This window comes from Citrus sinensis, chromosome 3, assembly GCF_022201045.2.
Source record: "Citrus sinensis cultivar Valencia sweet orange chromosome 3, DVS_A1.0, whole genome shotgun sequence".
In the NCBI taxonomy this organism is placed as follows: Eukaryota; Viridiplantae; Streptophyta; class Magnoliopsida; order Sapindales; family Rutaceae; genus Citrus; species Citrus sinensis.
This window is the reverse complement of record NC_068558.1, coordinates 5,122,594-5,137,798: the sequence shown is the minus strand read 5'-3', so window position 1 is coordinate 5,137,798 and position 15,205 is coordinate 5,122,594. Positions and strand designations below refer to the sequence as shown.

General features: G+C 33.9%; 1 protein-coding gene and 1 long non-coding RNA gene across 3 annotated transcripts; one reads left to right on the top strand and one right to left on the bottom strand.

Annotated features, from left to right (window-relative positions):
* Window positions 1–3,377: 3,377 nt before the first annotated feature.
* LOC102621857 (uncharacterized) lies at window positions 3,378–6,475 on the bottom strand. Of its 2 annotated transcripts, none has more exons than XR_008053583.1 (3): window positions 5,914–6,475; window positions 5,300–5,362; window positions 3,378–4,147 (listed from the first exon to the last, which is right to left on the bottom strand). It is a non-coding gene; the product is annotated as an uncharacterized LOC102621857 (long non-coding RNA). The 2 variants fall into 2 exon arrangements; XR_008053582.1 differs by having other exon boundaries at window positions 5,933–6,475.
* A 5,673-nt stretch (window positions 6,476–12,148) lies between these two features.
* On the top strand, window positions 12,149–14,907 carry LOC127901435 (G-type lectin S-receptor-like serine/threonine-protein kinase LECRK3). Its single transcript, XM_052438752.1, has one exon. It carries the CDS (start codon window positions 12,224–12,226, stop codon window positions 14,636–14,638), a length of 2,415 nt encoding a protein of 804 aa, XP_052294712.1. The 5' UTR covers window positions 12,149–12,223; the 3' UTR covers window positions 14,639–14,907.
* Window positions 14,908–15,205: the final 298 nt, after the last annotated feature.

The window sequence follows — 15,205 nt, the reverse complement described above, 5'->3', positions numbered from 1 at the left end:
AATACACCATAGGGGTGCGAACAGTCCATTCAGCACATACACAAGGGCAGAATTATGCAATTTTATTGTTACTAATTAAATTACTGAAAATGATAAGCTAGCTGTCCGTTACTTGTTATGAAAGAGGGGGGGGGGGGTCCAGGTGATAAACATGGAAAATTAACGTATCAAAAATAATAAGAATTGGTTATGACTTATTCAATTCCATTGCTCTCTTTTCTCTAGCTCTTCGAAAATTTCTAGGCTTAGCTAGTCGAGAAGCTCAAGGCTTACTTAGCAACATTCGACAAAATTACCTAAGTGCCGCACGGGTTTGCTACGCAAAACACTTGTCGCATGACATTAAGCCAGTAATAGAATTTTAAAAAAGAAAATGTTAGAAGGTCTTGCAAATGTTAGAAGGTCTTTTGGAAGTTCCTAATCCCCTATGCCCTCCTTTCAGCATTGCAGGTACCGGAAGATGAAGCTACCAGCGAGTCAATTTCACTATTACCTATTAGGGATTGTTACTTATATTTATCACATTCAAATACGTATGTAAACTGTAATTTGTTCTATTGCTATTTAGAGTGAAACAGAAAGTTTCTTTCTTTCACCCTCTTCCATTTGATTCTTACAATGTGCTGCTCTCATTTAATCAAGAGAGAGGGTATCCACACAGGAAATATTCGGGAATTTTTCCTTTACTAGACATCAATTTTCACTTTAACAACAAATCATCCTCTTATAGTCAATAGCTAACAATTTTATTTGCGTTATTAGTGGATAAAGTCCCTGCACAATAATTTCAAATTTCCCTTAATAAGTCAAAGGAGGATACTACTAGCCAAATGCACAAACTCCTTTACTAGAGAATACAGAATGTGGACACGCTTATATCAACAGATAAAAATAATGCATGGCCAAGGGTCATAGATTCGATTTAAACTCAAGAACATGCCACGTTAATCATTTAAAGGAAATCATTCTCTTTCTTCTGATTCAATTAATGAAAGATTAGTCAAAGTCAAACGTCTTTGACGGACTATTTCAACAATTTGGAGTTCATTTTAATTCATCAGCGAATCATGTTAAACGAATGCTAAGATAATTACCCTTATTATATTATTAAACAAAACACTAATTACAGAATTCCAAAACATTTAAAAAAAAATCATTCTCTTTCTTCTGATTCAATTAATGAATATTAGTTAAAAACATACGTCTTTAAAGTACTATTTTAGCAACCATTTTAATTAATAACCGAATCATGCAAAGCTAATGCTAAGAGAATTTGATAAAGAAAACAGTAATTACAGAATTCCAAACAGACATAGCTGAGCTAGCAATTTTGTAACTAACTTTGGCGCAGTTGGCTGCCACATCAGCTGTTCTTGCAACTATATTTTAACCACACTCACATGTGACAGGTTCTTAGTGAAACTTTGCAACGTTATTATTAGGATTTTGGTTCGACGGAAGCTAGATGTAAACTCTCTTTCTCAACCCATTTTTACTTTTTAGTAAACTCACCAGTATAGGCGGCTCTTTCTCTAGGCAACTTAGGCGGTTGTCTAGAGCCCCACTATAGATGAATGTCCCTAATTTTATTCCTAAATTATAGTTATTTATTTTTTTTTTATATTATTTTTTTTTATATTTTCCATAAACAAACTACTAAATCCTTACAAAGTCACATTTTAACATTATAATTAAGAATTTTAATCCCATTTATTTCTTCCATATATTTCATCTAAAACTCTATAAAGGCCACATTTTTTTTAAAATTATTATCCATTAATATCTTTTTCCAATAAAAAAAATTACATGAAACCTTCATTGCTTTGGTGAAAAAACTACTTTCTCTACCCTACTTTTCACTTTAAAAAAAATCAATTATTTTACTATTCACTTATCATTCACTGCTGCTCAAAGGCTCAATACAACAAAGTAAAGTTCTCAAATTTCTAGGTTCTATCTTTCCATTCTCTTATTAATTAATTATGTTATTCAGTTGTTTTTGTTTCTTTTTAAAAGTATTATTGTGTTCATAGGTTGTTTTCTTGTAATTATCTAGCATAATTGTTTGCTTAATTACTTTTGTTTCACTAAAAAAAATGTCTACTAAAAAAATATGCATTAGGATACAAAAAACTTCAAAAACAAGAGAAGAATAGAAAAGTTAGTTTAATCTCAAAAAGGAGCCATTGATAAAAGCTTATTTAAGATCAAATATATCATATGAAAGATTAAATATGTTAACTATATTGTCTATTGAGAAAGATATGTTAGGAAAATTAGAATATAAAAATTTGATTAATAATTATGCATCTCAAAAGCTAGAGAAACTAATTTTAAATAAATAAAATTTTAATAAAATTAATACATACATTTTACCTCAAAGTTTTTGGAAGGCCTAATTAAAACAATTTGCCTAGGGTCTAAAATATGATTGAGCCACCCCTGCTCACCAATTCTACTTATTTTCAATTGAAAACACATTACTTTTAATATACGGTAGATATATGTGTTAACTTAAATTTTATGTTTAAATTGAAGATGCAAATTCTAGTTCCTTAATCAATTATGTTGATGCTAAATTTCGGCTTCAAAGAACAAAATTATAATTGTAACACGATAACGTAGTCGTAATTGTAAAGTGTGCCAGTGTTGTAACTCTCAATAATCCTCAAAAACTTAAGTCAGATGTTAAAGACAGAGTCTTTAATGTAAATTTTAGATAATAAAATAAAGTAAAAAATACTCCTAGTCGGTTTGGCAGAAAATGTTATAGCAAAGAGAAAAAATCATCGTCTCTCTTATCTCATTTTTTTGGTAATTTTTGGGCGCTATATTAGGACTATTTTTCTTGCTCCTTCATTCTCAAAGAAGTGGTGCGAGTTTTGATTTGAATTTAAGATTGAGCTTAGCTCTGTGCAAATCTTGGATGCTTATGGGATACTGTCTTTTTTCCATTCAATCACATATGTACTTCAACAGTCACGATAATAGGCTGCCCATGTGGAAAGAATTAAAGGGATAAGACACAATACTCCAAGAACGACAAAAACCTTATTGCTTTGTTAATACTATGGTTGGTAGTTATTGGAAAAAAATATAACATGTATTAAATCTTAATTACGCATTTGTGGACGTGCATGAAAAAAATATATATATAAAAATCTCAGCTTAGCATTGGAACAAAAATTTATTAGTTTTAGTTGTTGTTTAGGAGTTTATTAGATAATGAGTTTGGGAAATTTAGATGCTCCGTTTGGGCGGCAGTACAGAACAATCAAAATAGTGTCATAGGAGTAGCTCAAAGCATTAAGCCAGCATACTTCGCGGATCTTTTGTGAAAGAAACAGAAATGGAGTTGTTTGGTGGCTCAAAAAATATCTCAGAGAATGTTCCAGATTTCTTAGTTTTATTGCTTAAAACAAAATGTTACAATTACATCAATTTATACTGAGAGATCCCACTTTGACAAAGCACGGAGGTGAAACCTGGGCTATAAGGGGGGACAAGTCCTGAGTTGCTAGGAGGCCTTTTGGGGTAGTATGGGCTTCCCTGGAAATAAAACCGTGCGGGCTACGGCCCAAAGCGGACAATATTCTAGTGGACTTGGGCCGGGTCTTGACAGATGGTATCAGAGCGGAGCCCTGTCGGGTGCCTCTTGAACAGTGTGCACAGCGAGGACGCTGTGGCCCTAACAATAACAATAAAACTTATTCTATTTACGACAGTAAAATCTACAGAATCTAAAACCATGCTCTGATACCAACTGAAACGACTCGCCCCGCACCCCCAGGGCGAGTCTATCTAAACTCGTAAAATCGAATCGATACTATTAACGAAATCTAAGAATTCTATAAAAATTTTGGCAGAATCTCCCTTATAAATAAAACATTCCCAACCTGCAATTTACAAAACAATACTCCTAAAATAATTCAATATTCTTCCATCCTCCACAACCGACTTCTCAAGTCAACATATCAAACATCACCCAAATCAATGGTTATCCTTAATTACAAAATATAATAAATAAACACAACTCACAATATCCAAAAATCAAAATTATTAAATCTGCGACTCCTAACACCATCACGTGGTCACAATTTCAAAACTAACATTCGTTACTGAGTCGACTGATGTACCTGCAATTCTCCTGTGGGGGGGGAGAAAATATAATAAAAGTGGAATGAGTATAAAACTCAGTGAACTCAGTGAGTGGATAGAAATTTTGGAAAATCAATTCTTTTAAAATGATTTAATCTTTCCCAAATCAATTTCTCAAATCAATTTCATCAGAATATCATAAGAACTTATATAAACTTATTTAATTCAAATCAGTCACTGAAATACTATATTACATAAATCTGCATAAAATCGATGGAAACATAATACTTATCATATCAAATACTGAATACCAAAACTATCATCAAACAAGTACCCAGGGAAATAATCTCGTCATATCCGAACCTCAACGGACGGGCAATGACGTATTATCTGGGTAACGTCACACCCCGGAGCTACACAGATAGACAAGGAAATACTATTTCATATCTCATTATATCTGTGCATGCATAATCTAATCCCCAAAGGACAATAGCGCCCAAGCACACGGCCCAAAGCCTCTGTGTGTACTCAGACGGGCCCCAAAGGCCTATATCTCATCTGTATCTCAACTGTCTATATCTCATATCTGTATCACCGTATCTCTGTATCTCAATAACTGATCTGTATCCCATATCTGTATCACTGTATCTCAATAACTGATCTGTATCCCATATCTGTATCACTGTATCTCAATAACTATCTGTAGGCCATATCTGTATCACTGTATCTCAATAACTGTATCACTATAATCATCATACCGCATGCATATGCCCCCAAAAGGCAAAAGCGCCCAAGCACACGGCCCAAAGCCTCTATGTGTGTTCAGACGGGCCTCAAAAGCCTCTCATCTCATATCATTTATATCACTGTATCTGGAGGGGAAGGGTACTATCTAATGATTTCAAAAACAATCACTGTACTCATATTCACATACCTCTTTATCATATTTTAAATCATACCACATTTGAATCCACTTTTCTTAGCTTTCAAATAATATCACTCTTTATTTACAATCGATACGCAAAATCATTAACCAAACATTTTAATATAATATCAACACGTGAATAAAATCCATTTCGAGGAAATCACATTAAATCCATTTCAAGAAATCATTAAATCAGAACAATTAAAATACTTATTCCGCAAACACGCTTTACTATCATAATTAACTCTAAAAATAGGTTTCGTATATTCCACTCACAGTGACAATGTCCAGACTCGGTGTCGACAACGTTTGCGGGTTGATTCTCGTTCGCGGATCCTCCTAATCAAGGAAACGCCATAATCATTCTCCGTAAATTTGAAATACAACTAATCTTACATAATAATTCTCGAAACGAATATCTATCAACAATAAACTATTCCGCATGCACAAAATTACCGAAATACCCCTACATGCCAAAATTACCAAAATGCCCCCAACATCATTATTTTACCAAATTATCTTCAGAATCTTCAATTACTAAATTGTCCTCAATTCAGATCACATAATTAACCACAATGGCAGAAATTACGAAATTACCCTCGGAGCGTAAATTTACCAAAATGTCCTTAACACTTAAATTACTGAATTACCCTTGTAATCTCAAATTATCTCACTGCCTTAACCTAAAATTATCAAATTATCCACTGATTCCACAAATTACAAATTCACCCTCAAGTTTATGAACTTACCGAATTACCCTTGAATTCAATATTACCAAAATACCCTCATATCAAAATTACCAAATTAACCTCAAAATCATAAATTACCAACTTTATCCTCAATTACAACAATTACCAAAATACCCACAAAATCTGAAATTACAAAATTACCCTTAGACTGTGAAATTACCAAAATACCCTTGCCGGTCAACGGTCACCGGAATTCATCCGACGGCGACGGAAAGCTTAGGTCTAATAGTTCAAGCCACGCTGAGTCCAATGGTGGTGGCCGTGACCTCCCACGCGCGGCAACGGCGACAAATCGAGCTCCCAAAGTCGTGAAACCATCAATGGCCAATCAACGGCAAAACGACGTCCCCGGCGTCAGTGGTTAGTCGGAAATGGCAGAGGGAAAGGTAAGGAACAAAACCCAAGTGATAGCTTCACCGGAAACCGACGAAATCACGGCAAATCGAGCCGGCGATTCCGCAGTACTTCAAAGCTTTGATCGGTGACTTTCCGATCGATTTCCGGCGGCAAGGACGGCATGGATACGTAGCTCATCTCTCAAGCTTCAAATCGGTACCAAGCACGGCCGGTGAGGTGGCCGGAATCGGGAGAAAATGCCGGGTCACGGTCGCGGGTTCCGGGTCGGGTTGCGGGTCAAACCGGGTCAAACACACTCTCTCTCTCTCTCGTGCCTTCTCCCTCTTTCTTTGTAAATCAAAAATAGTTTCCCCCATTTCCATATATAAAACCCGATTTCTTTTTCTTTCTTTTTTTTTTGGGAAATTTACAGTAATAACCATTAAAGTTTTGATTTTTTTCATCTTAACCCCTCAAAAATATTTCTATCAACATTAGCCATAAAATAACTTTTGAGACCAAAATACCCCTCCTTCATCTCTCCCCCAAAAAACTTGTTCTGTGGCCAAAAAGCTTGATTTTTTTTTTTAAAAAAAATCTAATCTTTTGCGGCTTGTTGCATGATTTTAAGATGGAAAATTTGTCAAGTTGTATTCTATCAGCATTATTATTATTAATGCTTTCACCTGCAAATCCATCGGGTGAGAGATTACTTTTCCTTCCATAATCTTCGTGCCCAAATTGCTTCTAACTTTTCTCGACTTCGACGCGGGTGAGAGATTACTTTTCCTTTCACCTTTTTGTTTTCTTCCGTTTAGCTTCATTATTTAAAAAAAAAAAAAACCGAAACAGAACAGAAACAAAAGCTTCAGCCCGCGGCCACCGTCCAAGGTTGCCGGCTCTCGTTTTCCGTCACCGATCCGGACGCAACCACCACTAAACGGATCATAAATTGCCGGCCATCAAACCCCAAGCATCGGACACCGTTGATTAGCCACAGATCGCCGGAAAAACAACCAAAACAGCCGCGCCAACCGTTCCGTCATTCACCGGTTTCCGCCGCGATTTAGCCAGCACCACCGTAATCAATCCACTCCTCTCCACGAGCTCAACCTCTTTCGTTATTCCCCACCTCCGATCGACCAACCCATCGCCGGAATCTAAGCATCACCAAACAGTTACAACTTATCTCAAATTTCCGGCCAAAACGCCACCGTTTCCGACGAATCACAAACATCATCATGAACAACTTCAAGTTTTGGTGCGACAGGCACCCTGTCATCAGATTCATCCTCCGACTCAGATCAATAAGTTTGAAAATAACTCATGCCACGATGCCGATTAGTTTTGGTCTGTAAAGAAGGGTAATTTAGGGAGAAAGGCTTGTGTTTGGCTAATGTTGATAGAAAAAAGTTCAGAGGATTAGTTGCATAAATAACAAAATATTTATGGTTATTTTCGTAAATTTCCCTTTTTTTTTCCACTTAAACTTAATACAAATTAAACTTATACCGGTCCCCGTGATGAAAATACATCCGACTACTTGAACTTTTAATCACGCTCAATTTATATAGGTGGAGAGTAAAAAATAATCGGGTGTGGGGTATTACATATACTTACTGCTTAGGCATCATTATTGTAACTAATTCATAACTAACTAAAATGATTAATACGAGCTAAGTTTCAACTAAGGTTGCGTTTGTTGTTTTATCTGAAATTTAAATAGGTCTGAATTTAGTTGAAATTTGAATAGGTTTTGAATAAAGATATTCGAATGACTTTTTTTTTTCAACATTTGAAGAGAAAAATTTAAAAGCTCGTAATTTGACATATATATCCTTTTAAGTGGTGCATATATTTGTTCTTCACAATTTATAATTTTCACAGGTTGATTAGTTTGGTAGCTTTAAAAAGATCTATCATTATTGATCTTAATTTAATTTTGTAATAAAAGATGTAATTATAACATCAACTTTTATGAGAAAGTTAATACTTTGTTTTATTTTTTATTCATCACAATAAACATAATTTGATTTGTTCAATATTTCAGTTTAGTTAATGTTATTATGTGAATAAAAAATAAAAGCAATTAAAAAAATAACTTCAAGAATAATAAAAAAATATTAGTTTATACATAATATTGGAAATACATGAATTGTTAAGGGTATTTTTGAGATTTGAAATTAAAATTTTCCATTTAAACTTTAGATAAAAGTTGACTTTTTCTAATTTTTCGATTCATATAAAATTGTCTGACAATAAGTGATAAGTTAAAAGACAAACAATCTAAAATAAATAAATATCTAAAAAAAGTTAAATTAAAATTTCAGACTAAAAAACAAACAATACTTAAGTGTACATAATGAATAATAACAAATTCAACAATTTATGCTGAGCTGGCAGTTGAGCTGTCACTTTGCCTACTATCATGTGACATCATAGACTTTTTAATCTTTGTCAGCTTTAGCTTCTCCTTCTTTTACTTTGTACAGTGAGCTTCCTTAACATTTTGCATTATCTTTGATGACAAGCACACTTTTCTTTGAGAGGCAGCCGAAGATAAAACAATGTGTAATTAAAAATTTGCCTTGTAATTAATTAATTAAAATTAAAACATAGTGTACAAATGATAAAAATTTTAAATAGATGAAATTTTAACATTAGGTGAACAGAGGGGATAGACGACAAGACGTCTATTTTAAAATCAATCAGACGAATCGTCGTAACGATGATGATGTCGGTCCATAGATTTGACGACAGAACGTCTGTAGGAGAGAACTAAGGCGACACGTCATATAAATAATAAAAATAAAGACGATAGTTGTCTACGGTTTCAATAAAGAAAGGACAACTTTTCGAGACAAAGCTTGCGAAATTATGAAGGTCGCCGACTTCTCTGCCTTGTGTATCTGGTATTATATTTTACCCATTACCAAATTAAGAAGCTTGTTTTAATTTATGGACGTGAAGTTATTCTTTCTGTCAAGGTGCTGGGCAACATGGCGGTTTGGAGAGGTAGGTTAATGGTGTGCTTGGGATTGAGGTTTTACAGAGTAGTTGCTGTAGAAAAAAAATTATAATTATGAAATAAAAGTTAGTAATATGTAGTACATATAAATTTTAAATAATAATTTTAATAAAATTATTAAAAATATAAAAGATTTTTCATGATACAAGTAGGGATGACAAAAATCCTCACGGAGACGGGTACCCTCGGGGATTTTCCCCATTCGGGGAGGGTATAAGGATAATTTCATACCCAATTTCTTATTCAGGAAAGAGACGGAAAAATTTTTTTACCCAATTTCTTATTCGGGGAGGGGACGGGGATGAGGTGGAATCCCCATCCTCATCCCCTCCCCATTTTCCCATTTTAATTTTTAATTTAATTTAATTTATTTTAAATTACTAGTAAATAAATAATAAAATTTAAATTATAAAATTATAAATATTGGTAAAAATAAAAAATATCAAAATATTTATATTATTAAACTTTTAGGCCTAATTAACTAATTAAAGTCCTAAATTTTTATTTAGGACATTAAAAAGACCGAGTAGATTCTATTAGCCCAAAATTTTTTAATTTTAATATTCTTTAAATATTTTAAACTTAAATCTATTTTTTTATTTATTTTTAGATGTTATAATTACCCACAGCGAATCATAATTTTAATATCTAATTTAATCTAATCTAATATTTGCTCTTGATTTGCTCCGATTTAACTATTGTGTTGTAAAGAGAATAATCCACATTTATAAAGTGTCCATGCCACCATTGAAAAAGTTAATTTTGAATATAAATTCGATTTTATTTGTAACAATTTTGTATTAGACTATTAATTTGTTCATGATAGTTTGTAAAAGAAGTTTGTATCATTTGCATGCTGCGTTATTTACTAATTTAATGTATGTGACTTTTGTAATGGATATTAATGTAAGATATATTTCGAACTTTACTTTTATTTGAATTTTTTATTTTAATATGATTAACTCAAAATCGAAAAAAAAAATTGTATTAGTTATTCAGGGATCGGGGACCCTCGAGGATTTCCTGTTATTATTCGGGGAGGAAATGTGGATTCTCTCAAATAATTCTGACGGGGACATGGACATACGCAAAATATCGGAGATGGGTACGGGGAGATTGGTCCCCTCCCCTCCCATTCCCGTTGCCATCCCTAGATACAAGTGAAAAAATATATTAACATAACTTCCAAACTACAGTAGTTAATATTTACTAAATATTTTAGTGCAACCTCAATCCCAAACGCACCCTAAGTTCATAAACTATCCCGGTGATTTCGGTTTTGTAAAATGATGATATTAGTCATTAGAGCATCTGATGAAGGAGTTTCTTGGCTGCTGGCCACTTATGCTATTGCGAAAGAATCAAAGAAAGTAACAAAAGCTGCACACAAACCTTAACATTTTCAGGGAGGAGTTGTGTCATCGATGCTCAATCGTTTATTCCTCTGAAATCCTGCTCTGATTTTAGCCTTGTTCAAGGTGCTTCATCTAGACCACTTTAAACTAGTAAGATTGTAGTTGCATCTAAAACATTATCAGGGTGCGTATTGAATATGCATCAAAGCTAACTTTTTTTTTTTTTCTGGGGGTGGGCTCTGAAGAAAAGTTTATTGCCAAAATAATAATAATAATAATAATAATAATAATAATAATCTTTTTTTTTTTGGGTCTGAATAATAATAATAATCTGATTCTATAAACATGTAAATGAATCTTGGTTGGCAATCGATCTGGTTTCCGACTGAAAAATCAAGAGGCCGTGAATCCAAAAGGCCAACTTTCTTTTTTGATTTGTGCATGTGGGACCCGCATATGCCCAATTATTTCCCCCCCCCCCCCCCCCAAAAAAAAACGTCGGGATGTGTACGAAGACTTTTGGAGCAGTTTGGTGATATTGTGAATTGTTTTTTTTTTGAAACTGGTGATATTGTAACTTTTGAAATAATTATTTTTAATAGTGCTGTAAAAATAATTTATTATTAAGAGATTAATTAAATATTTGATAAAATTTATTTTTAAAAGTATTTTAATAAATCTTATGGTTAAATTATTGTGAGAATATAAATAAATAAACTAGACATTATGTTGAATAAAATTTATTTACATATTTTTAAATATATATAAAAAACATTTTGTATTGTTAATATATAATAATTAAAAATTAAAGTATATAGTTTATATTAGTAATTTATTTTTTTACCTTAGTTTATAATAATAATAATCTCTTTAAAATTAATAATTTTATTTTTTAATTAATAAGAATAATTTTAAATTTTTATAATATATAAAACTACTTCTCCAAATTTACTATAGGATGAGATGATCTTATCAAAGGTAATTTCAAAAATAAATTATAAAATACTAAAATTAACTTTTAAAATTTTAAAATCTCTTTTAGATCTCCCAAAAACAATCTAAAAATTAATTTAGAACTAATTGGGGATTTGGAATCGAACTGAATTAATGCTGTGATATCTACACTAATTGATTTAGCCATCATGTAGAGAGGGGGCAGCCAGTCATGACCATTGACTTTGATAGTTCCATCAAATTTCCTGCAAGAAGACTATGAAATGAAAAATTTTACGTGTTTCATTCGTATACGTATAATGAGCAATTCCCCAAAACAAACATGATTACGTTGTTTCACGAATTAACTGTTTCACGAAGTGACTCAAGTGAACCACATTTTTCAATTGCAAATATCAAACAAAGTGTATGTAATTTTTTTTATTACATGAAATTATTATTTAAGAGTATAACTCATATTATATGAGATTATAATTTATATTTATAAATCAAATTATTTATAGGGTTAGTTTATATCAATTCTTATGAAAATTGTTTAAATTTTTATCCTTTTTAGTATTCGAGAAATATTTACTTCACTTAAATTAAAAAAAAAAAACTGTTTTCACTTAAATTGAGAAAAAAAATTAAACAGATTCAAACCCATGACTTTACAATTGTGTGGTATGAATTCGGCTAAAGTTTAGTGGCTTAAAAGTGCGTGTAATTGACTAATAACAAAGCACCATCTTCTTATAGTAAATGCAACCCTTCTTTGCAATTGCAATAACGACCTGCCATGGATTCTTTGGCTCTCTCTTGTCTTATCTTGCTTTCTCTTCCACTGCTACCATTTTTATCCGCTGCCAACATACCTTTGGGTTCAACTCTATCAAGCACCAGCAACAACTCTTCATGGATTTCACCTTCAAGGGATTTTGCTTTCGGATTTCGCCAACTAAACAACAGTTCGGATCTTTTCTTGCTTGCCATCTGGTTCAACAAAATACCTGAAAGAACCATCATTTGGCACGCCAATGAAGACAACCACCCAGTCCTAGCTCCCAGAGGATCAACACTTGAACTTACTGCCACCGGCCTTCAGCTTAAAGTTCCTGGAGGCCAAGCAATATGGGATGAAAAGCGCAACAAAATTGTATCCGATGCTGCCATGCTTGATACAGGTAATTTTGTGCTTATAGCCTCTGGTAACAATTCCGATTACGCTTGGCAGAGTTTTAAAAGTCCAACAGACACCATCTTGCCCACCCAAATATTAGATTTGGGTAGCGTGTTGGTTTCCAGGCTTACAGAAACCAACTTCTCCAAAGGCAGATTTGAGCTCCATTTTTCAAATGGAAGCCTTCTGCTCATTCCTGTGGCCTGGCCAACCCCATTCCAATACAAAAGTTATTATACCAGTGATACTAACAGCGCTAATTCTTCTGAGTCTGGTCATCAGCTGGTTTTTAATGAGTCAGCTGACATATACATAAAAAAAAATAATGGTCAAATTGTTCAATTGCCACAATGGAATAGACTATCTCCTATTGCGGACCACTATTTTCGAGCAACATTGGATTTTGATGGAGTATTCACAGAATATGCTTATCCAAAGAATTCTGCTCCTAACCAAAGCTGGTTTACTATACAACGTCTTCCTAACAACATTTGCACTTCTATATCTGATGAGTTCGGTAGTGGTGCCTGTGGCTTCAATAGCTACTGCTTACTTCAAAATGGGAGACCTTTTTGTGAATGCCCTCCAGGGTATTTATTTGTGGATCCAACTAACATATTTAGTGGTTGCAAGCCAAATTACTGGCAAGGCTGTGGACCAGATCATGGATCTAGAAATGCAGAAGAGTTGTATGAAATAAGGGAACTCGTTGATGTAAATTGGCCTTTTGGAGATTATGAAAGGTTGGAACCTTATGATCAAACAGAGTGTGAAACATCTTGCTTGCATGATTGCTTGTGTGCTGTTGCCATATATAATAATGCTAGACGATGTTGGAAGAAGAGATTCCCCCTTTCCCTTGGGGCCTATGACAATGCAGGAACAGGATTTACAAAAGCTCTCATCAAAGTAAGGAAAGGAGGTTTTCCTGTTGATTTTGATGGCAATACTTGTGGCAAGAAAGGAATGCCAATCTTACTAGGAACACTTCTATTAGGTAGCTCTGTATTCTTCAATGGACTTTTGATACTGGCAATATCTCTTCTCGTCTTTGTGTGGCGCAAGAGAAAAGATGGAAACAAGGGCCAACGTTCAAGTATTTCCGAAACAAATTTGCGTTTCTTTTCGCTCGCTGAACTCAATGAAGCAACAAATGGGTTCGAGGACGAACTAGGGAGGGGTTCTTTTGGCATAGTCTACAAAGGTGTCCTCAAATCCGCTTCAGGAAATGCTGTAGCAGTCAAGAAATTGGACAAGTTGGCACAAGAAAGGGAAAGGGAATTCAAAACTGAAGTGAGGGCAATCGGCAGAACACATCACAAGAATCTTGTCCAGCTACTTGGATTCTGTGACGAAGGTCTTAACCGGCTTTTAGTATATGAATTCATGGGGAATGGCACCTTGGCTAACCTACTTTTTGCAAGTCCAAGACCTGACTGGAGTCTAAGAGTCAGGATTTCCCTGGAGATTGCAAGAGGGCTTCTGTACTTGCACGAAGAATGCAATATTCCCATCATCCACTGTGACATAAAGCCTCAAAACATACTTCTAGACCAAGATTTCACTGCAAAAATTTCTGACTTCGGATTATCCAAGCTGTTACTCTCTGATCAGTCTCGAACGCGCACCGTGATCAGAGGAACTCGAGGATATGTGGCTCCAGAATGGTTCAAGAATGTACCTGTCTCGGCCAAAGTGGATGTTTACAGTTTCGGTGTTGTGTTATTGGAAATCATTTGCTGTAGGAGAAGTGTGGAGATGGAACTGGAGGAAGAAAGAAGTGCAATACTAACAGATTGGGCTTATGACTGCTATGTTGAAGGAAGACTAGATGTTTTGGTTGACAATGATAAAGCAGCTATGGCTGACAAATCAAGGGTGTGTAAATGGTTGATGACAGCACTGTGGTGCGTTCAAGAAGATCCACTAAAAAGGCCTACAACAAAGATGATCGTGCAAATGTTAGAAGGTTATCTGGAAGTTCCTAATCCCCCAATGCCCCCACTTCATTCACTGCAGTTAATTGAAAGCTGAAGCCACTACTAACTAGCAAGTGCATTTTACTATAATTTTATTTGTAAACGTTTATGGCACATTTGTTCTGTATCATAAACCAGTTGGGGGGATTGTTATTAGCTTGTTTAAGTTTTATATATTGATAGGATTTCAAAAAAAGAAAAAAAGGCTATAATAAAAAATGGAAGTTTCATTTTAAAATCACTTGATGTTTAACCTCAAAGCAATTTTCAGCTGAAAAAAAAAGAAAGAAATGAAAAGTGAGAATACATAATTTTAATTATTTACCGAGATTGTCACTTTCCCTCTAGTAGAAATCAACTTTTATTACCTCGTCCTAATGTTTTCATAATGTCATGTCCCATCTAGTTATAAAAAGTTAACAGAATACTAATCTTTACCATACACACACAGACAAAATTCATATAATAGGAAATGTAGATGCTTGGAAAATGTTAGTTTTTATAAAATTCTTTTAAAAAATATTAACAGTGTTAAAATTTATAATTTCTAGAAAATCTACCACATTAAGCTACAGTATTCACATTATGTACACTACAATATTTACCCAGGGATGGAGGTCGG